The sequence below is a fragment of the Entelurus aequoreus genome, linkage group LG08 (genome assembly GCF_033978785.1).
Source record: "Entelurus aequoreus isolate RoL-2023_Sb linkage group LG08, RoL_Eaeq_v1.1, whole genome shotgun sequence".
Taxonomy (NCBI): Eukaryota; Metazoa; Chordata; class Actinopteri; order Syngnathiformes; family Syngnathidae; genus Entelurus; species Entelurus aequoreus.
The window spans coordinates 54,057,442-54,080,610 of NC_084738.1; the positions used below are offsets into that span (position 1 = coordinate 54,057,442).

The window sequence follows — 23,169 nt, forward strand, 5'->3', positions numbered from 1 at the left end:
TGTTTCTTTCTTTAAAAAAAAATAATGAATCAAAATCAATGTCATTATGAATTATTGACCTATTCAAGGCTTAAGAAGTTTACCTTCGCAATCAGCTGGTCTTGGTTGTGCTTAATAGTTTCCAGCAGGCTAAGGATGTGGATTACCTCAGGCGCTGTTGACAAACAGCAGTATAAAATTAACATGTTTCAGTGTTTATCCTCATTACTCATAATCCTGACATTAGCTATTGACCTTAGTTAATGACAAAAGTTATTGACAAAGTTTGAAGAAAATATGTGATTGCTTGTGAATTTGAATTTTTTCCAAAATTTGTGGCACAGAATGACCATCCGGTATTTGTCAGTTATTGCTCACCAGAGCAGGAAATGTTGTCGGCCATTCTTCCCCCTCGCCATGTTGGCCTGTAGGCCAGGTTGGATCCAGGCTCCTGGGTCTGCCACATGTTGAGGGCTGCTGGTGAGGGGGGTGGAGGGAGTCGAGGAGGGACTGCCGTTCCTAGTGAGGTGGGCATTGTGAGAGAGCCATCAGTTAACCATGACTGGTAATACCCAAGGGGCCTATCTATACACTAATATTTCAGAGATCAGTCCCTACCTTGTGTAACTCTCTGCATGTTTAATGCATGTGCTGGTGCAGGCATATGAATGCGTCCTTCCCCATGGTGAGGTGCTAAGGGAGATTAATTGGTATTAAATGGTTGTGATCTGTTAACCATGGTTACTGGATGCTGAGATATTATTTCAGAGATCAGTCTTTACCTAGAAAGTTATCTCCAGTTGAGGAGTCCAGTTGACAAGTACTCATGACTCTTGCTGGCACTCGGCGAGACGGTGGAGGTGGGAGAAGGGATACAAGGAGAGGGGAATATCTTTAGCACTAAGAATGTTAACCATATCGTTAATATTAATGTGGTGGTTTTGTTGTTTTCGATGTTAAGAGATTATTCCTTACTCTGCCTGTGCAATTGGCTTGCCAACCCCAGAGATGTGAGGTCACTATTTCCCGGGTCTTCTTCGCTATCATCTGAGTCCCCGAGACGATGGCTGTTGGGTAACCATGTCATTAGGATTATTGCAATACCAAAATTGCCAAATATACATATAGTACAAGCATCTCTGGTCTATTTTTGAATGCTACCGGAAATAACCTTCCTATTACTGTAGAAACATGACAAAAACAAGACGGAACACACTTACACTGGCTTCCTGTTCCTTTTTTCTGGCAGCTCCTCGTTCTCTGCCTCAGATTGCAGGTCTGAGGTGTTGCAGCCCTTTCCATATTGTTGCATTATTTTTAATGCGTCTTTGTAGTGGTCTAAAATTGAATATGTTAAAATGAACATGAGTTTCAAATTAGCTGTAGAGCTGAACAGATTATTATTATTATTGATGATGATAAATCAGGTCTCTCTCTTACAAGAGACCTGGTCAGAACATAGACACAATAGGTTATTCCAAGCATAAAGAGAAGCAACTATGACGTTATTTTTAAACAAGAAGATTATGAATTTGCATACCACAAGTTCGGACAACAGAAACGTCAAATCTTGGCCAGTTTGGCTCATGCTGCTCCTCATTTAAAGCGGCCCTTTCAATTCTGTCGGGGTTTTTATAGCTGGGCCAGAAAATCATCCTATCATCATACCATCCACTTGGGACAACCGCAATGTCCCTGTTCATTATAAATTTAATCAGATGAAAAGGCACCCTTAATGTAGAAAGAAAGAAAAGGGGTATTTATTCATCGTCAAAGGAACAACGTGGACAAAAGCATGCACAGGTGTTAGTGTATACAAATAAGCAAGTAAGATGAGCTGAGATTTTACCTGAATGGTGCCCCAAGGTGGTAAGAACTATAAGAAAGGTAAAAGTACAGGTCATAGTAGTCAGAACTTCAGCTCAATCGTAAAGTAGGGTTTGAAATTATGGGTGTAGTGTATACAGAGATCAGTCCCTACCTTGTGTAACTCTCTGCATGTTAAATGCATGTGCTGGTGAAGGCATATGAATACATCCTTCCCCATGGTGAGGTGCTAAGGGAGATAAATTGGTATTAAATGGTTGTGATATGTTAACCATGGTTACTGGATGCTGAGATATTATTTTGGAGATCAGTCTTTACCTAGAAAGTTATCTCCAGTTGAGGAGTCGAGTTGACAAGTACTCATGACTCTTGCTGGCACTCGGCGAGACGGTGGAGCTGGGAGAAGGGATACAAGGAGAGGGGAATATCTTTAGCACTAAGAATGTTAACCATATCTTTAATATTAATGTGGTGGTTTCGTCTACAACACTAAATATATCCTGTGGTGTACCTCAGGGATCAATATAGGACCTAAATTATTCAATGTCTAGATAAATTACATTTGTAAAGTTACAAAAGATTTAAAGTTAGTATTATTTGCGGATGATACAACAGCGTTTTGTTCAGGGGAGAACACACAGAAGATAATACAAATAATAACAGAAGAAATTAACAAATTAAAAAGATGGTTTGACAAAAACAGACTATCTTTGAATCTCAGTAAAACTAAAATAATGCTAATTGGTAACAGTAGAAAAGAAAGTCAAACACAAATACAAATAGACGGAATGGAAATTGAAAGAGTAAATGAAACCAAATTTCTAGGTATAATGATTGATGATAAATTGAACTGGAAATCTCAAGTAAAAAATATACAACATAAAGTAGCAAGAAACACGTCAATAATGAATAAAGCAAAACATGTTCTAGACAAAAAATCACTTCATATTCTCTACTGTTCACTAGTGTTACATATCTGAGTTATTGTGTAGAAATATGGGGAAATAATTACAAAAGTACACTTCATTCATTAACGGTGTTACAAAAAAGATCAGTTAGAATAATATATAATGTTGGATATAGAGAACACACAAATCCTTTATTTATTGAATCAAAGATACTGAAATTCCACGACATAGTGAATTTGCAAACAGCTAAAATTATAAACAAAGCAAACTATAACCTGCTACCCAAGAATATACAACAATTCTTCTCAAAAAAAGAGGAGAAAAATAATCTTAGAGAGAAATGTAATTTAAAACATTTGTACGCACGTACAACACTTAAGACCTTCAGTATATCAGTATGTGGAATTAAATTATGGAATGCATTAAGCAAAGCAATCAAACAATGTACTAATATGATCAATTATTTATGCTTACATGTGGAAATAATAATAATAATAATAAATAAAATAATAATAATAAAAAAGGTAAATAAAGCATAAAATAGTCTCTAATAAATTAATTAAATAAAAAACAGCATATAAAATATATACATCAGCAAATAACAAAAATATAGATCAAGAAAAAGGATCCTTAATATGTGCAGCAATTTTTCCCACTCACATCACCTCATTTTATATTTTTTTCTACAATTAACTATGCCAAAAAACACATAGACATACCTTTTTTTTTGTAATGGAAACAAAAACAACATGGCGTCACACACAGCTAGTCCACAGTAAACAGGATCTCGAGCTCCACTAAAGAACAAAGAAAGAAATAATACACACTCATATTAATGGCAAAGAACGGCTGTTCCCACTAGCGTTACGTTGTTGACTAACGCAGTAACGTTAGCGACCTGGGCCTAAACAACACTGACAATAAAGTAATACGCTTTCGTTTCAAGCAGTTGGAAATATGTGGAATATCGTAGCATGTAACCTACACACATTCACAGCGTCTAACAAAAGATGGCCTAAGTTAACTGTATTGAACTTTTTACTCACCGGCTTCACGCGGGAAACTTTCACATTCTGGAGTCGGTGTCCCCCGGAACACAAAACACAGATAAAATACAATTTTACAATAGCACGGCGAAAAAATGACCGTCGTTGTGTGGGTTTTTTGACGAATAACACTCTTTTCCACTTTTCTTTGCTCGGGCCTCACCTACCGCGTGCAGCCATTTCGAATTTTCTGTATACGTGACGTCAGACGCACGTCCCCATGCAAAGCATTCTGGGAGGCGGCGCTGGAAATAAAGCCTTTTTTTACAGAATATAAAGTTTTACTGCTAGTCCTAATATCAAACAACGTCATTACAATCATACATAAATGATGATGGAAACACAAAGGCTGATCTTTACTGCGAATGTAGCAATAAATCTATACTTACGTTCGTGTTCCAGCAAAGAAAGTCCAGAGATCTTGGCTCATGCGCGTACACGTCTGCGGGTGCAGACATTGGTCGGCTCAGCGCGCGTAGGCGGAGCCTATAACTGTAGGCGGCGCGCGCTGGTTTGGTTTGTCGCGTCCGCGTATGCGAATCAGACACGAGTCCGCTCAGGATCAGCTGTCTGACCGTACAATTTTCAGAGGCGGAGCTGTATCCTCTAGGCGGAGCCAAAACGAATGTGACAGTAACGCGGGTTGGGCGACTTGAAGGCGGATCCGTATAGCAGTCTTCTGCTGTGTGGGTGGGAGTATGCCTATCCAGTCTACATGTGTTTTGTGGATTTGGAGAAGGCGTATGACCGCGTCCCCCGGGAGATCTTGTGGGAGGTGTTGAGGGAGTACGGAGTGAGGGGAACCCTGCTGAGGGCCATCCAATCTCTGTACAACCAAAGCGAGAGTTGTGTCCGGGTGCTTGGATGTAAGTCGGATCCGTTTCCAGTGGGGGTTGGTCTCCGCCAGGGCTGCGCTCTGTCACCTATCCTGTTTGTGATTTTCATGGACAGGATTTCTAGGCGGAGTCGTGGCCATGGCGGAGAGGGTATACGTCTCGGGGGGCTAAAGGTTGCGTCACTGCTGTTTGCAGATGATGTGGTCCTGATGGCACCTTCGGTTCGTGACCTTCAGCTCTCACTGGATCGGTTCGCAGCTGGGTGTTCAGCGGCTGGAATGAGGATCAGCATCTCCAAATCTGAAGCCATGGCTCTCAGCAGGAAACCGATGGTTTGTACAGTCCGGGTAGGGGCCAAGACTCTGTCCCAGGTGGAGGAGTTTAAGTATCTCGGGGTCTTGTTCACGAGTGAGGGAAAGATGGAGAAGGAAATCAGCCGGAGAATCGGAGCAGCTGGGGCAGTATTGCAGTCTCTCTGCCGCACTGTTGTGACGAAACGAGAGCTGAGCCAGAAGGCAAAGCTCTCGGTTTACCGAGCTATCTACATTCCTACTCTCACCTATGGTCATGAAGTGTGGGTAATGACCGAAAGAATAAGATCGCGGATACAAGCGGCCGAAATGAGTTTCCTCAGAAGGGTGGCTGGCATCTCCCTTAGAGATAGGGTGAGAAGTGCAGTCACCCGAGAGAGACTCGGAGTAGAGCCGCTGCTCCTTCGCTTGGAAAGGAGCCAGCTTAGGTGGTTCGGGCATCTCGTGCGGATGCCTCACGAGCGTCTCCCTAGGGAGGTCCTTGTTGCACGTCCCACTGGGAGGAGGCCCCGCGGCAGGAGGCCCCGCGGCAGGCCAAGGACCAGATGGGGGGATTACATCTCCTCTCTGACCTGGGAACGCTTCGGGATTCCCCAGGAGGAAGTCGCAAATGTTGCTCTGGAGAGGGAAGTCTGGGGGTCTCTGCTGGAGCTGTTGTCCCCGTGAACCGATTCCGGATAAGCGGTTGAAGATGGACATTCATTGCAAATGCCGGGAAAAATATTTTTGCAAATGTCTTACAGTCATAAGTCTATTTATGTTCAATGATGTTCATGATCAAAGTATTTGTTATTCCTTTACTAAATCAAAGGGTAGGCCACTAATTGTGTTCTGTGAGATGGTTTTACTGCAGGCTGGTAACAGCGATCGCTCTGAAGGAGGGTCATAGACGGAATTTTTGCCTCGTATAAAAACATTGAGGTTTTTGCCTCTATCTGTGGTAGAGATTTAACTTAGTGGTCTACATCAGAAATTGTTTTGGTCCAGGGTCTTAAGACCCTGGAAGGCGGGTATGTAGTAGAATTTCTGACCTTTGACCTATATTACATGTCTAATAAGAATGTCCGCTCATTTTCAATTCTCTTCCATTTTGTGCCATTGAATGGACCAGTGGGACAAAGGTGAATATGGAGTTGTGCCAACCTGTCTACAGAATGTTTAGAATTTCCAAATATGACTAAGAGATACAAGGTTGTTTTGGAACAGACGAAACCAAAACAAAACAATCATGACGCATTAGATAACAAACAATGACGCACAAGAGACATATAAAAAATGGCAGAAGACCGGAACTCGACAGTGATTTTGGCTTGTGTGTGTCTTGTTTACTCCGGAGTAACATGTGGTCTGTCTGCACGGCCAACTTAATTCAACCTGCTCTTCTGATAATGGGTAAATAAATTTGTTGTACTAAACTACTTTTGTTGCCTGTTTAAGCTTCGGACAATCCACTACACAAATACAACTGTAACTGTTATTTCTTCGTGCACATAAATATTTATAAAGTGTTTGGATGTATTCATTTATGTAACATTTTCATTAAATGTAATATTACCTGACAAAGTGATTCAACGTAATATTTTGATATTTACACACGCATATTTTACTAGACGACCCTTATGAGCATTACATATATCAAAACCAAGTACCTACTGTACTGTTGACTTGTTGAAATATCCTTTCAAAGCTAAAATCTACCAAAACGACCACTTTACATAGTGGAACACAAAGAGTGATACATAGGCTGTTAATACCTCAGATGTGTGGGCCACTAAGTTTGTTTCGGCTCACGAGTGATGGCTTGTACGACTTGAAGTAAGATGATTTAGCGATTTTCATCACCATTATCAATCTGAATGGAATTTAGAAAAAGGAAAACTTTCAAAGTGTCGAATAAATTTGATATTATAGCGCCAAATAAGGTCAATGTTATTTTCCTATTTACTATTTGGCCCATTGACCATAAAAGCATGTTTCATATTCCCTTCTGCACACCTATTGGTTTAAAAAAAATATGGCCTCATTTACCTATCACTAGGGATGATGTTTGATAAGAAATTATCGAGTTCGAGCCTATTATCGAATCCTCTTATCGAACCAATTCCTTATCGATTCTCTTATCGAGTCCAGATAGGTTGTTGTATATGGAAAAAAAAACACACAATATTTGGTTTAACAAAAGCTCACTTTTATTATACAAGAAAACAATTGAATCTAAAAAATAAATAAATATTGACTGTTACCCCCCTAAAAAAATAAAATAAAATAAATAAATATTGACTGTTACCCCCCTAAAAAAATAAAATAAAATAAATAAATATTGACTGTTGTTACCCAAAGTATATTAAGTGAGATTTTTCAGAAAAACAAATATATACAGTAACACAAAAACAACCTGTCTCTGTGATCACTATAGGTGTATAAATAATAATATAGTGTTAAATAAAATCAGACCCTTGGGCACAAAACTGAAAATAATACAGCTCTCCAAAAAGTGCACTTCTGCTGCTATTTGACATAACTGTTTGTTATGATGCCTTGACATTTTTGCACTTTATTTTGTTCATTGAAAGAAAATTCTATGAAGAGAAAAGTTCTTTGCAAATGTGATTACAATGCTAAAAAATGAAAAGTTAAAGCTAAAAAAAGAAATACACTTTATTGAGTTAACCTTATTTCTTTATAGGGGAAAGATGTGATGAGCTAGGGAATATAACAACTACATTACCCAGCATGCAACGGGAGTGACGAGCATGCGCGGTAGCCCCGAAAAGTGTTGTTGCATGTCGTCACCGGTGAAAGTAAACGTCAAGAACTCAGCCAACACGCCTTGTCTGCATTATTTATAATTAGACAGACAACACATATACAGTGTGATTTTGTTTTGTTTACAAGGAAAGAAAAACAAAAGTTAAAAAAGGGAGATATGTTGTATATATACATACTTGCCAACCCTCCCGTTTTTAGCGGGAGAATCCCGTTATTCAGCTCCCGGCAGAGATTTTCTCCCGACAAACTCCCGGTATTCAGCCGGAGCTGGAGGCCACGCCCCCTCCAGCTCAATGCGGACCTGAGACTGAGTGGGGACAGCCTATTCTCACGTCCGCTTTACCACAATATAAATACGCTTGCAAGTTCCAAAACGAATGGAAACAGGAATTTCAGTTCATCCAGGACAGTTTGAAGGGGAAGGTGTATGTTGCCTGTAAATATGTAGAACAGACTTCTCCATTGAACACGGTGGCCGAAATTATTTCTCAGTCATGAACAGAGAAGTTAAACAGGACAATACTGCCATCTAATGGATAGATAATTCAAGTATTTATTTTATGTAAATAAAATAAATATATATATATATAGCTAGAATTCACTGAAAGTCAAGTATTTCATACATATATATATACATATATATATATATATATACATATATATATATATACATATATATATACATATATATATATACATATACATATATATATATATATATATATATATATATATATATATATATATATATATATATATATATGAAATATATATGAAATACTCGAGTTGGTGAATTCTAGCGGTAAATAACCACGCCCCCAACCACGCACCCCCCCCCCCCCCACCTCCCGATATTGGAGGTCTCAAGGTTGGCAAGTATGTATATATATGTATGTGCTGCGGTTGCTCTAAGAACGTTGCGACAGCTGCCGTAAAGGAGGTGCGTTGCTAGCCTGGTTGCTATGTTTCCGGTTGGCCGTAAAAGTGTTCATGTGTTTTTACCCTGCTAAAATCTCTCAGTAAAGTTATTCATTGGATTATACCTTTTGTTTTGAACTTTATTACACCTTGGAGCGCTTTTTCCCGTCCATTTTTTTCCTGCTTTCGCTATCTGCGCCTAATGACTGAGCTACGTGACACCATTTCTTCTGATGTCACACGGGGCATTTCTGGTCGGGACGGGATTCGTTCCGAGGGATTCGAATAAAGAACCAACTCTTTTCTTTACTATAGTGGTCTCGATAACGGGTACCGGTTCTCAAAAAGGGATTCGAGTCCGAGGACTCGGTTCTTTTCTTATCGAACAACCGGGAAAACCGGTTTCGAGTATAATCCCTACCTATCACTAGTATCAGGCATGATAATTGGTGTCTTTATCTGTAAATACTTATTTACTTTCTGCAAATACAGTTATATTCTGCTATGAATGTCTGTGCTACCAATTGGAAAATGTAACAATTTTTTTTTGTATACAAAAAAACCAAGGTAATCAGGAGCAACAGCAGATTAGGAATATTTATTCAATTTGTCTTACATTTTAATCTTCTTGATGAACTTCATGTACCACATATAGGATGTGGCCGCACACAGGCCGTACCTAAGAAGGCAAATTGTGTTAATAAGTTCAAGCTAACTCAGGTGTTTTGATCATTCACTGTCTGCCTACCATGTGATGACATACTGCATGTGTTCATTCCTCAACGTCACCCTCGTCTGTCCGCCTATTGGTCCACCAGGGATGGTGCTTGCTGCAGCACATTTAGAATGTGCATTTAGAAAGATAAAAACATGCTCATAACAATGCTCTTATTCTACCAAAGTCTGCATCAATGAGGATGGGTTCCGCTCCGGTTATGGCAGACATGGCGTCCAGGTCGCGGTAGTGCCAGCGGTTCCTGTCCGCATCGTTGTTGGGCATAAAAGGTCTACGCTGCTCGGTCAGCCTGACCACACCCACCAGCTCCACCTCGCCCTCCACCTGCAAAAAAGCACACATTATGTCTGGGGGAAAAAATAATAAAGATACTGGTTTTGGAGTGCTCACCTGACCCTTCATCCTGGTCTCTGGTCGGACCTTCTGCTTGGGAACGTAGCCTCTGTTCACCAGGATGCTGATGCTGCACAGACAAGACCATGAGCATGTTTGGTGCATATGAGAGATGTTACCACTATTTTGTCCTGTGAGTACAACTGGAATAGTACAACTTTATTCACAGAAAATTATCATTGGTTCATAAAATTACAACTTTTTTAAGATGTGGGTTTAGATCAAGGGATTTCGTAAGTTTGTGAAGCTCTTTGAAACACTTGTGATTCAGGGCAATAAACCTTGATTGATATACTTTGAAAATACAACATTTTTCACATAAAATTAAAATGTTTTTTATTTGGAATAATAACAACTTTATTCACAAAAAATAATAGCAATTTTGTCCGATCAGTACAATTTTTTTCTAATGACATTACAAATGTATTCAGAGAAAAGAATGAGTATTTTGTCCCTTAAGTACAACTTTTTACTTGGAATAGTACAACCTTATTCACAGAAGATTCTGATATTTTTTTCATAAAATTATTGTATTTTTTTTACTCAAAATATTACAGGTTCATTCACAAACTATTATGACAGTTTTGCCATATACAGTAAGTACAAATGTCTTCCTTGTAATATTACAAATTTATTCAGAAAAAAGTATGACTATTTTGTCCCATAAGTACAACTTTTTCACTTGAAATAGTACAACTCTATTCACAAGAAATTATGATATAATTTTGCTACTCAAAATATTATGACAGTTTTGCTGTATGAATACAAATTTCTTTCTTGTAATATTACAAATATATTCAGAGAAAAGTAGGACTATTGTGTCCTATAAATAAATGTTTTTACTTGGAATAGTACAACTTTTTCAAACAAAATCATTATAATTTTTAACTTAAACTTTTTTAAGATGTGGGTTTAGATCAGGGGATTTCATAAGTTCGTGAAACCCTTTGAGACACTTGTGATTAGGGGCAATAAACCTTGATTGATATACTTTGAAAATATAAAATTTTTCACATAAAATTACACTTTTTGTTTTACTTGGAATAATGACAACTTTAATTACAAAAAATAATAGCAATTTTGTCCGATCAGTACAATTGTTGTCTAATGATATTACAAATTTATTCAGAGAAAAGAATGAGTATTTTGTCCCTTAGTGAAACCTTTTTACTTGGAATAGTCCAACTTTATTCACAGAAAATTCTAATATTTTTTTTATATAAAACTAAACAATTTTTACTGAAATTATTATAGCTTCCTTCACAAAATATTATGAAAGTTTTGCCCCGTAGGTACACATTTCTTCCTTGTAATATTACAAATGTATTCAGAGAAGAGTATGACTATTTTGTCCCATTAGTACAACTTTTTTACTTGGAAAGCCCTTTAAGACATTTGTGATTTAGGACTATATAAATAAACCTTTTAATGACATTAAATTACAACTTTTTACTCAAAATATTACAACTTTTTTCACAAAATAGTATTACAATTTTGTCCCATTAGTACACATTTTTTCTTGTAATATTACACATTTAAGTATATTTTGTCCCATAAGTGCAACTATTTTACTTGGAATAGTACAGCTGTATGAACAGAAAATCTTTTTTTTTTCATAAAACTACACCTTTTGTACTCAAAATATTACAGCTTCATTCACAAAAAATTATGAAGTTTTGTCCGATAAGTACAAATTTCTTCCTTGTAATATTACAAATGTATTCATAGAAAAGTATGACTATTTTGGCCCATAATTAATTTTTTTTGTACTTGGAATAGTACAACTTTGAAATTATGAATTTTTTTTACACAAAATCACAACTTTTTACTCAGAATATTACAACTTTTTTCACAAAAAACTATGACAATTTTGTCCGATAAGTACACATTTTTTTAATAATAACGAAGTGATTCAGAGAAAAGTATGACTCTTTTGTCCCATTAGTACAACTTTTTACTTGGAATAGTAAAACATTATTCACCAAAAAATATGACAGTTTTGCCCTGTAAGTAAAAATGTATTCCTTATAATATTAAAAATGTATTCAGAGAAAAATAGGACTATTTTATTTACAAAAAATTATGGTAACTTTTTCATCAAATCAACTTTTTTAAGATGTGGGTTTAAGAGCAGGGAATGTCAGGAGTTTGTGAAGCCCTTTGAGACACTTGTGATTAAGGGCAATAAACTTTGATTGATAAACTTTGAAATTACGACAATTTTCACAAAAAAATACAACTATTTTTACTTGGAATAATGACAACTTTATTCACAAAAAAATTAGCAATTTTGTCTGATCAGTACAATTTTTTTCTAATGACAAGTGTATTCAGAGAAAAGAATGAGTATTTTGTCCCTTAAGTACAACTTTTTTACTTGGAATAGTACAACTTTATTCACAGACACATCTGATATATTTTTTATAAAATTTAACCATTTTTACTTGAAATATTACAGCTTCCTTCACAAAATATTATGACAGTGTTGCCCTATAAGCAGTGTTGGGTTAGTTACTGAAAATCAGTAACTAGTTACAGTTACTAGTTACTTGATTTCAAAAGTAACTCAGTTACTTACACCAAAAAGTAATGCGTTACTGTGAAAAGTAACTATTTAGTTACTTCTCCCCCCCCCCCCCCCTTTTTTTTTAAGGCTCCCATTAATGCCCTTTTAGCACTCATTTCAGTACTGTTATTGCACTGGAGAATAATACAATCTGTTGATCAACTTGACATGCATTTGCATCACTGAACTCTGCTAAGCAATGTGGTCTACATACAACACACAAAGACAAAGATATGTTTCAAAGGGCCAATTTATTTCAGGCCAGAACAAATTGACAAAACTATTTTAAATAGCTGCAACATTATGGCACTTTAACTTTAAGTAGATAGGATCTTTGATCCAAGACACAACTTACATTTAACTAAAATGTTATTTTAATGTGCTCGACAAAAGAAAAGTATTGAGAATGTCTCCATGTTAAAAAACTCGACTTCTGGCTTCGCCATGATGTCTTGTTAGTTGTTATGAGAGTAGCGTATGTGTGTGAGTGGCCCTTTAAGATATGACAGCATGTGAGGTGAGTGACGTCAGTGAGTGAGTGGGCGAGAGAAGTGAGGCACCGGCGACAGTGAGTGCGTGCAGGTGCTCTAGCTTGGTGGATGGCTGCGTCCAATAAAGTCACAAAGTTGCAACAAACCGCCAGCCTCGTCATTCACCCTCAGCTGTAAAGACCCACTGCCAGGTAAAGGTAAGGTTGTTAGCCCCGAAGTACATATACGTCTCCCCTGCGCCCCTCAACTACGGTATGGGAGTCCCCCCCTCCCCCACCCACAGAAAGCACGCCTTTTCTTTTCCACCGCAGTGCTGCAATAAAACACACTCAGATCTTCTGTTTCTAGCCGATACTACATAAAAAATAACGTAAAATAACGCAGTAACGCATCATGTAGTAACGGTAACTGAGTTACTGAATATAAAAAACAACGCGTTAGATTACTAGTTACCACCGAAACTAACGGCGTTACAGTAACGCGTTACAAAGTAACGCGTTAGTCCCAACACAGCCTATAAGTACACATTTCTTCCTTGTAATATTACAAATTTATTCAGAGAAGAGTATAACTATTTTGTCCCATAAGTACAACTTTTTTGGAAAGCCCTTCGAGACACTTGTGGCAATATAAATAAACATTGATTGAAAAACTTTGAAATTATTACTTTTTTCATGACATAAAATTATAACTTTTTACTCAAAATATTACAACTTTTTTCACAAAATACTATTACAATTTTGTCAGATAAGTACACACTTGTTCTTGTATAATTACAAATGTAAGTATATTTTGTCCCATAAGTGCAACTATTTTTTTTGGAATAGTACAACTGTATGAACAGAAAATAATATTTTTTTTCATAATTTTTTACTCAAAATTGTACAGCTTCATCCACAAACAATTATGAAGTTTTGTCCTATAAGTACATATTTCTTCCTTGTAATATTACAAATTTATTCAGAGAAAAGTATGACTACTTTGGCCCATAATTACAATTGTTTTACTTGGAATAGTACAACTTTGAAATTATGACATTTTTTACACAAAATCACAACTTTTTACTCTGAAAATTACAACCTTTTTCATAAAAAAACATGACAATTTTGTCCAATAAGTACACATTTTTTTAATGATTACAAAGTGATTCAGAGAAAAGTATGACTCTTTTGTCCCCTTAGTACAAACATAGTTCTGCCCCGTAAGTAAAAATGTCTTCCTTATAATATTACAAATGTATTCAGAGAAAAATATGACTAATTTAGTTACAAAAAATGATGATAATTTTTTCATCAAATTACAACTTTTTTAAGATGTGGGTTAAGAGCAGGGAATGTCAGGAGTTTGTGACACTTGTGATTATGGGCTATATAAATAAACTTAGATTGACTGATACAACTAGGGGGCAGCAGTGAGTAGTTTTGTGGCTGTTATGTTTTGTTTTAAATCCATCCATCCATTTTCTACCGCTTGTCCCTTTTAAATCCTCCTAACAATGCGATAAAACGGACTCACCCAAGGTCCGTGCAGTGAAACGGCGTGACCACATTGGCGCCCGTCTCCCCGCTGGACGTCAGCCTGCCCGCCTCCCTGGCCTCCTTCTCTGGGTCGACGGGCGAGCGCGGCAGGATGTAGAGCTCCTTGGCGTGGTCGTAGCGCCCGTGCACTCTCACCCGCCTGTACTCCATCTGGCCCAGCTCGTGTGGGCTGAACGGAGGAGAAGATGTTACGTTTTCGTGACGCGATAAGACGACCTGTGTCACTCACTCGACAGGAAGCGGAATGGGCTCTGCTGAGGTGAGCTTGTTCAGGTCATCAATCAGCTGCAGTTTCCACTTGCGACGCTTCACCTAGACGAGAAAAAGTCAGTGGAAAAACCACAGAGGAACAAGGTGGGAAGAAAAGATGATACCTGCCAGGTGCCGAGACCAAATGTGCTGACCGGGATGAGCAGCAAGAACCATTTAAAGAAGGAGTCTTCTGCATTTGCAGTTTTGGCTGCTGTGGAGCTGCATTGTCGCCATCCAATGGACCTGGCTGGACATTTAGGACAGCTTGTTTTCCCACTATTTAATGACTTTGTGGACAGTGTGCACATGACATGAGAGAATGATTGAGCCTGGCTGGCTAACAATAAATTAGCCAGGCTTAAACCTGGGCTGATATTCGATAAGTCAATCAATCGAACAATAAATGAGAAAGAACTGGATAACTCTGCTGGCCTCGATAATCGGCATGTGCATGTTTGTTAAGGCTGCAAGAACTGTTTGCAATTTCATCTGTCTTGGTCCACATTGCAGCGACGTCTCCACGAGGCCCCACAGTCTTTCTGACAAGTTTCGGCTACCTTGCTTCTGAGGTGTCACGTGATGTTAGCGTGATGTCGTCTGTGACGTGTTATATGGATTTTTTCATCCACCTGAAGGTGTCAGGTACAAATCTTCACCTTTGTAGTCAAATAATAATAATAAACGGTAATAATAATAAAACTCCCAACAGTTAGTATTTCTGTATTAAATTAAAGTTATCGAAAAACTGTGATTGATTACCACGCTTTGATCAAAATATGGACTGACTGGCGTTAGCTTGCTAGCTAGCTTAAATGCTAACATGAAAACAAGAGTCTTTAACGTCTTTCCCTATAAAGAAACATCATATGACAATACAAACTTGTACAAACACATTACTGTCTAAACAACTAAGATATACTATTCACATTGAACATAAAGGCTGTCTAAACGGACAGAGACGTCTTCAACGGGAAGCGAACTCGCGTGACGTCACATAAACCGGAAGTGAAGCCAAGTGATCGCCCAGTTTGCATTTATTAAAAATCATTCTGAAACTTTTACAAATTAAAATGCAAAAAGATAAGCATATTTAAACACACACATAAAACTGATATGGCTCCTATAGAGCCATTAACAATATTTAATGTTTCCTCTGCCAAGAAAATATATTGTGTGTCTACTTATTTTAGTTATTTAGAAAAAAAAATACAACTTGATTCAAAGATTTCCGTGTGTGTATAATACTTTTTTGAGCACGTTCAAAAATGTTGCCATAATAATAATAACCGTGATCATTTTGGTCACAGTAACTTTATTCAGCCATTTTATTTATTGTTTTCCATCCATCCATCCATCTTCTTCCGCTTATCCGAGGTCGGGTCGCGGGGGCAGCAGCCTAAGCAGGGAAACCCAGACTTCCCTCTCCCCAGCCACTTCGTCCAGCTCCTCCCGGGGGATCCCGAGGTGTTCCCAGGCCAGCCGGGAGACATAGACTTCCCAACGTGTCCTGGGTCTTCCCCGTGGCCTCCTACCGGTCGGACGTGCCCTAAACACCTCCCTAGGGAGGCGTTCGGGTGGCATCCTGACCAGATGCCCGAACCACCTCATCTGGCTCCTCTCGATGTGGAGGAGCAGCGGCTTTACTTTGAGCTCCTCCCGGATGGCAGAGCTTCTCACCCTATCTCTAAGGGAGATAGGGTGAGGAGGAGGAAAACTCATTTCGGCCGCTTGTACCCGTGATCTTGTCCTTTCGGTCATAACCCAAAGCTCATGACCATAGGTGAGGATGGGAACGTAGATCGACCGGTAAATTGAGAGCTTTGCCTTCCGGCTCAGCTCCTTCTTCACCACAACGGATCGATACAGCGTCCGCATTACTGAAGACGCCGCACCGATCCGCCTGTCGATCTCACGATCCACTCTTCCCTCACTCGTGAACAAGACTCCGAGGTACTTGAACTCCTCCACTTGGGGCAGGGTCTCCTCCGCAACCCGGAGATGGCACTCCCCCATTTTCCGGGCGAGAACCATGGACTCGGACTTGGAGGTGCTGATTCTCATCCCAGTCGCTTCACACTCAGCTGCGAACCGATCCAGTGAGAGCTGAAGAGCCTGGCCAGATGAAGCCATCAGGACCACATCATCTGCAAAAAGCAGAGACCTAATCCTGCAGCCACCAAACCAGATCCCCTCAACGCCTTGACTGCGCCTAGAAATTCTGTCCATAAAAGTTATGAACAGAATCGGTGACAAAGGGCAGCCTTGGCGGAGTCCAACCCTCACTGGAACTGTGTCCGACTTACTGCCGGCAATGCGGACCAAACTCTGGCACTGATCATACAGGGAGCGGACCGCCACAATCAGACAGTCCGATACCCCATACTCTCTGAGCACTCCCCACAGGACTTCCCGAGGTACACGGTCGAATGCCTTCTCCAAGTCCACAAAACACATGTAGACTGGTTGGGCAAACTCCCATGCACCCTCAAGGACCCTGCCGAGAGTATAGAGCTGGTCCACAGTTCCACGACCAGGACGAAAGCCACACTGTTCCTCCTGAATCCGAGGTTCGACTATCCAGCGTAGCCTCCTTTCCAGCACACCTGAATAGACCTTACGGGGAAGGCTGAGGAGTGTGATCCCACGATAGCTAGAACACACCCTCCGGTTCCCCTTCTTAAAGAGAGGAACCACCACCCCGGTCTGCCAATCCAGAGGTACCGCCCCCGACGTCCACGCGATGCTGCAGAGTCTTGTCAACCAAGACAGCCCCACAGCCTTAAGGAACTCCGGGCGGATCTCATCCACCCCCGGGGCCTTGCCACCGAGGAGCTTTTTAACTACCTCAGCAACCTCAGCCCCAGAAATAGGAGATTCCCCAGGCACTGCTTCCTCATAGGAAGACGTGTTGGTGGGGTAGAGGAGGTCTTCGAAGTATTCCCGCCACCGATCCACAACATCCGCAGTCAAGGTCAGCAGAACACCATCCTCACCATACACGGTGTTGATAGTGCACTGCATGCCCTTCCTGAGGCGGCGGATGGTGGTCCAGAATCGCTTCGAAGCCGTCCGGAAGTCGTTTTCCATGGTTTCCCCGAACTCCTCCCATGTCCGAGTTTTTGCCTCCGCGACCGCCGAAACCGCACACCGCTTGGCCTGTCGGTACCTGTCCGCTGCCTCAGGAGTCCTATGAGCCAAAAGAACCCGATAGGACTCCTTCTTCAGCTTGACGGCATCCCTCACCGCCGGTGTCCACCAACGGGTTCTAGGATTACCGCCACGACAGGCACCAACTACCTTGCGGCCACAGCTCCAATCAGCCGCCTCGACAATAGAGGCGCGGAACATGGTCCACTCGGACTCAATGTCCAGCACCTCCCTCGTGACATGTTCAAAGTTGGGAATTGAAACTCTCTCTGACAGGAGACTCTGCCAGACGTTCCCAGCAAACCCTCACAATGCGTTTGGGCCTGCCAGGTCTGTCCGGCATCCTCCCCCACCATCGCAGCCAACTCACCACCAGGTGGTGATCTGTAGAAAGCTCCGCCCCTCTCTTCACCCGAGTGTCCAAAACATGAGGCCGCAAATCAGACGACACAACTACAAAGTCGATCATGGAACTGCGGCCTAGGGTGTCCTGGTGCCAAGTGCACATATGGACACCCTTATGTTTGAACATGGTGTTCGTTATGGACAATCTGTGACGGGCACAAAAGTCCAATAACAAAACACCGCTCGGGTTCAGATCCGGGCAGCCATTCTTCCCAGTCACGCCTCTCCAGGTTTCACTGTCGCTGCCAACATGAGCGTTGAAGTCCCCCAGTAGAACGAGGGAATCACCCGGGGGAGCACTCTCAAGTACTCCCTCGAGTGAATCCAAAAAGGGTGGGTACTCTGAGCTGCGGTTTGGCGCGTAAGCGCAAACCGCAGTCAGGACCCGTTCCCCCACCCGAAGGCGGAGGGAAGCTACCCTCTCGTCCACTGGGTTGAACTCCAACATGCAGGCTCTGAGCCGGGGGGCAACAAGAATTGCCACCCCAGCCAACGCCAGAGTGGAAGAGAGTCCAGCCCCTCTTGAGAGAACTGGTTCCAGAGCCCTTGCTGTGCGTCGAAATGAGTCCGAATATGTCTAGCCGGAACTTCTCCACCTCGCGCACTAGCTCAGGCTCCTTCCCCCCCAGCGAGGTGACGTTCCATGTCCCAAGAGCTAGCTTCTGTAGCCGAGGATCGGACCGCCAAGTGCCCTGCCTTCGGTTGCCGCCCAGCTCACATTGCACCCGACCTCTATGACCCCTGCTATGGGTGGTGAGCCCATTGGAGGGGGAACCCACGTTGCATCTTCGGGCTGTATCCATCCATTTTCTACCGCTTGTCCCTTTTAAATCCTCCTAACAATGCGATAAAACGGTCCATGGGGACAGGCCCGGCCACCAGGCGCTCGCCATCTTACCCCACCTCCGGGCCTGGCTCCAGAGGGGGGCCCCGGTGACCCGCGTCCGGGCGTGGGAAATCTGGGTCCATAGTTTTTATTTTTCATTGAGGTCTTCGAGCTGCTCTTTGTCTGATCCCTCACCTAGGACCAGTTTGTCTTGGAAGACCCTACCAGGGGGGCTTTGCCCCCGGACAACATAGCTCCTATTTATTGTTTTGGTTGTGTATATTTGACAGTGCCCCAACCTATCCTTAACAGAGACCGAACCTATTTTATTGCGATTTTTATTAAAGTGCAAAACAGTTAGTATTATTTATTTGTTTAATTTAACTCGGATATGTAAAACTTTACATTCCAATTACAATGCTAAAATATATGAGAAATACAAGTGTAATGCATTTGAAAGGGTATACTTCCATTATTATTATTATTATGTATTATTAACATTATATCAGTGGATAATTTAGTCTCAAAAAAATATTGTTTATCTGCAATAATTTCTAGGTCAATAATATATCGCTGAGCAAAATTTGTTACCGGCCTAGATCCAGGTGAGGAGGAAGTTAGCCTGGCTAGCAGAAAGTTAGGGCACACAGGCTTGGGAGATTTCTATTTTTAAAGATTTAAAACGTAATATTTTAAAGTGTGTTTATAGAACAACAGTGTTTAAAAAAGAAGAAGAAGAAGTAGATTTTCATTTTAACAACTTTCTTCTTATGCATCCTGCTCATGGCTAACTTCCGGCTCACCTGGCTAACTTCTGTTTTGTATGGTGTAGTGTTTATGTAATTGTAGCATTTTTAATTTACTGCATTTTCCCATTGCATGTTTTATAGATGGCCTTTGTATATTTTTTGTCTTTGAGTAGTAAGTCTAAAAATATACACTGCGCATATTTAATTGCTGTTTTTTGTTTCCTGCTAGTACATGTTTACTTCCTACTGTTGCATTCAAATGGTGGTTATTTCTGCAACCATTAAAATTGGGCCGGGAAATATAAACTTTTAAAAGAAACAAAGCCATAACTGTAAAGATGTGCAAATGTATTTACCATTTCCTCGCTTGACGAGAGGGGATCTGAACAGGTAAAAAGCCCTCTTGATGCAAACAACGTTTCTCTGCAATCACATTCAAGTTTTACACAACAAAACATTGTTACAATTTTCTTTTAAAAAACTTACTTCCGCTGTTAAAATCGTAAACATCCTGTGGTGAGAAACCAGCAGCGTTTTAAGTGACGACATTCCGAATGGCAACTTACACAACCAGAAACTAGAAATATTGTACAACCTTCCTACACGGACAGCTACATAACTGTCATGTTGCTAGTCAGACCGAGGACCAATTTTAGTGTAACTACTTCCGGTCCCTCAGTTTAATCCATCCCCCTTTTTCACACGTGAAAGTATCATGGCTTTTCTTTTAATGCGAATTTGAAAAATTAAGAAAACATAAATATATATTAGTCGGCATGGATCTCGCCTCGAAGGATTCGTACATCCAGAAGCTGACGAGTAAATTTTTAAATCAAGGCGTGCAGGAACCAAAGAAAAGGACGTTTGGTAAAGTTCACTGCGTTTGTGTTCATTCTTGTCTTTTAAGAATATTCTCATATCTTCAAATTAAAAATGGAACTCAAATTCCCATTATATAAAAAATTGTATTTAATAATAATATTCAGTTTTGTTTTCACCCGTAGTTCATTTTAACGCCAAGAAAAATGTTGGCCCTGCTCAGAAGAAGAAGAAAAACAGCCAACAATCACAAGATGGTAGAAATAACAATAATAACAGAAACCAGAGGAAGAAGAAGAAGCACAGTCCTGCACCTCAAACAAAGTCCAGTCCAGCGGCGCACAATGGCGGGCAAAAAATAAACAAAACTACACAACAGACTTCAGACAAAGGTATAGAGAATATTTACTTTATCACTCAAATTTCAGACAACTGGGATGTTGTTTCCAATTTACAGTAAAGTTCAGCGTTACTGGGAATGTTGGTGTCGATCTGATACCCAGTAAATACAGGGCTAGTATCGGCCATACTGATACTTTGACTTGTAATGTCATAACCATTGAATAATTTTGCCAGGTAGTTCATTATGACTAAGTGTAACTATACAAAAAATGTATAACTACAACATCAATTAAAACACCTTATGTTTCATTTCTAATTAGTTATTTAAGAAAATGGTTACTTGTCCTTCAATAGGTCAATAATTCATAACATTTTGATTCATTATTATTTTTTGAGCAATGATAGTTTTAAAGAAAAAAGATGCCTGTATGGCAGCTTTGTGTGATTAGTCAACATTTGCAACTTTTTCTTATAACATTTCACCTGTATGCTTTTTTTATTCTACTTTTTTAGTTTTTTTGTAATAGTATTTTTTAGTGCCATATGTCGGTAAAAAATTGTTGTGGACCGCACTTTGGACACATCTGACTTAGTGTTTTTTCTTAAAAAGGAGGAGATGTGATGACCAACTTCTCCACAGTTGATATTCTCCGTAAGAGGCTGCATGAAAAGATCGAAGAGGCTAGAGGGCAGGTGAGCAAAGATGAAGAAAACGTAAGAGAAGTCCTGTAATTAACCATTAGTGTCGTCAAATGTCAGGGAGCCCCAAAGGACTCGTTGTCCGAAGAAGTCCAAGCCAAGCGAGCCAAGCGGAAAATGGACCGCGAGCGCAAGAAGAGGAAGAAGAAGGAGTTCCGCATGAAGAAACTGGCAGAAGCCGCAGTGCAAAACCAGCAGCCGGAGGTTAAACAGGAAGAAGAGGAAGCGCCGGCTGTGAGCAAAAGACAAGAGACGGCCATAGTCTTCAACACGGTGGAAACGGTGAAGAAGGAGTACGTGGACAAAGCGCTGAAGCAGAAGACCAAGAAGCAGCGCCTCAAGGGTCAGATCACGCCGCTCTCAGGCAAGAATTACAAGCAACTGCTGAGCCGCGTGGAGGCGCGCAAAGACAAGCTGGAGAAGCTGAGGGAAAAAGACGAGGGCAAAGCCCGCGACATGGAGGTGAAGATGAAGTGGACCAACATGCTCTACAAGGCCGAGGGTGTCAAGATCAAGGACGACGAGAACATGCTGCGCGCCGCTTTGGCCAGGAAGGAGAAGAAGCGCGCTCAGAGGAAGAAGCAGTGGGACCAGCGGAGTGAGGCAGTTGTGGGGAAGATGCAGAAGAGGCAGGACAAGCGGCGGAGGAACATCCGGAAGCGGAACGACCAGAAGGCGGATAAGAAGGCGGCCAACGCAAGGAAGAAAGGGAGGGTTCTGTCTCAGGACTTGAAATAAGCTTGTTTTTTGCAGTGTGACTTATGGAAATAATACTAAATGTGATTTGAAAGTATTAAATGGTTATTATGAAAACATATTACATATTTTACTAAAATGATCAATCCTTCCATCCATCCATCTTCTTCCTCTTATCCGAGGTCGGGTCGCGGGGGCAGCAGCCTAAGCAGGGAAGCCCAGACTTCACTCTCCCCAGCCACTTCGTCCAGTTCCTCCCTGGGGATCCCGAGGCGTTCCCAGGCCAGCCGGGAGAGATAGTCTTCCCAACGTGTCCTGGGTCTTCCCCGTGGTCTCCTACCTCCTAAGGAGGCGTTCGGGTGGCATCCTGACCAGATGCCCGAACCACCTCATCTGGCTCCTCTCGATGTGGAGGAGCAGCGTTTACTTTGAGCTCCTCCCGGATGACAGAGCTTCTCACCCTATCTCTAAAGGAGAGCCCCGCCAAGATCCAAGAAGCTGAAATATGACAAAAAACTAAACACTTTGGTTTTGAGCTACCTATTACCTTGGGCTAATTAGCTGCTGTGCTAATCTAACAGAAAGCTATTTCAAGAAGATATCTGTCTCCCCTGATATTTATGTTCATTATCACAGAACAACAATGATAAACATACACATTTGAAATCGAATAAGTTAAACTATAACAATTCTGTTTTTTTAAGTGTGCGTTGAGTGATGCCAGCAGTCCTGCCATTTTGAGTTAGGCTATGCTAGCTAACGCGACTGCCACACATTTTAGAAAGCATTTCAGAAATCATGAAAATTCCTTAATGAAAAAAATAATGCTGTTCAATTATTTTTTATGTATTTTGTATTAGTTTTTTTGAGTGGTTTTACGCCGCGTCTCCGTCACATCTTGCCCCGCTCATAGCGG

General features: G+C 40.8%; 2 protein-coding genes across 4 annotated transcripts; one reads left to right on the forward strand and one right to left on the reverse strand.

The window, feature by feature from the left end:
• Positions 1 to 1,645: 1,645 nt before the first annotated feature.
• LOC133656032 (surfeit locus protein 1) lies at positions 1,646 to 20,381 on the reverse strand. Of its 3 annotated transcripts, XM_062056788.1 has the most exons (14): positions 20,184 to 20,381; positions 20,054 to 20,120; positions 14,693 to 14,817; positions 14,548 to 14,630; positions 14,296 to 14,487; positions 9,721 to 9,793; positions 9,492 to 9,654; positions 9,343 to 9,424; positions 9,211 to 9,273; positions 3,436 to 3,511; positions 2,125 to 2,203; positions 1,961 to 2,035; positions 1,829 to 1,855; positions 1,646 to 1,710 (listed from the first exon to the last, which is right to left on the reverse strand). In XM_062056788.1, the coding sequence occupies exons 1-14, from the start codon at positions 20,244 to 20,246 to the stop codon at positions 1,694 to 1,696; spliced, it is 1,185 nt and encodes a 394-aa protein (XP_061912772.1). In that variant the 5' UTR covers positions 20,247 to 20,381; the 3' UTR covers positions 1,646 to 1,693. The 3 variants fall into 3 exon arrangements, with proteins under 3 accessions (XP_061912772.1, XP_061912774.1, XP_061912775.1); XM_062056790.1 differs by lacking the exons at positions 1,646 to 1,710; positions 1,829 to 1,855; positions 1,961 to 2,035; positions 2,125 to 2,203; positions 3,436 to 3,511 and adding an exon at positions 7,701 to 7,983; XM_062056791.1 differs by lacking the exons at positions 1,646 to 1,710; positions 1,829 to 1,855; positions 1,961 to 2,035; positions 2,125 to 2,203; positions 3,436 to 3,511 and adding an exon at positions 8,054 to 8,110.
• surf6 (surfeit 6) lies at positions 20,330 to 22,297 on the forward strand. Its single transcript, XM_062056792.1, has 4 exons — positions 20,330 to 20,564; positions 20,702 to 20,908; positions 21,469 to 21,551; positions 21,618 to 22,297. The coding sequence occupies exons 1-4, from the start codon at positions 20,474 to 20,476 to the stop codon at positions 22,293 to 22,295; spliced, it is 1,059 nt and encodes a 352-aa protein (XP_061912776.1). The 5' UTR covers positions 20,330 to 20,473; the 3' UTR covers positions 22,296 to 22,297.
• The last annotated feature ends 872 nt before the right edge of the window (positions 22,298 to 23,169 follow it).

Coding starts and splice junctions, on each gene's coding strand:
- LOC133656032 (XM_062056788.1), bottom strand. CDS start 20,246: ATGTCGTCACTTAAAACGCTGCTGGTTTCTCACCACAGGATGTTTACG. Junction 20,121..20,183: donor TTACGATTTTAACAGCGGAA/GTAAGTTTTTTA, acceptor ATGTGATTGCAG/AGAAACGTTGTTTGCATCAA. Junction 14,818..20,053: donor TCTCGTCAAGCGAGGAAATG/GTAAATACATTT, acceptor CTAAATGTCCAG/CCAGGTCCATTGGATGGCGA.
- surf6 (XM_062056792.1), top strand. CDS start 20,474: ATGGATCTCGCCTCGAAGGATTCGTACATCCAGAAGCTGACGAGTAAA. Junction 20,909..21,468: donor ACAACAGACTTCAGACAAAG/GTATAGAGAATA, acceptor TTTCTTAAAAAG/GAGGAGATGTGATGACCAAC. Junction 21,552..21,617: donor TCGAAGAGGCTAGAGGGCAG/GTGAGCAAAGAT, acceptor GTCAAATGTCAG/GGAGCCCCAAAGGACTCGTT.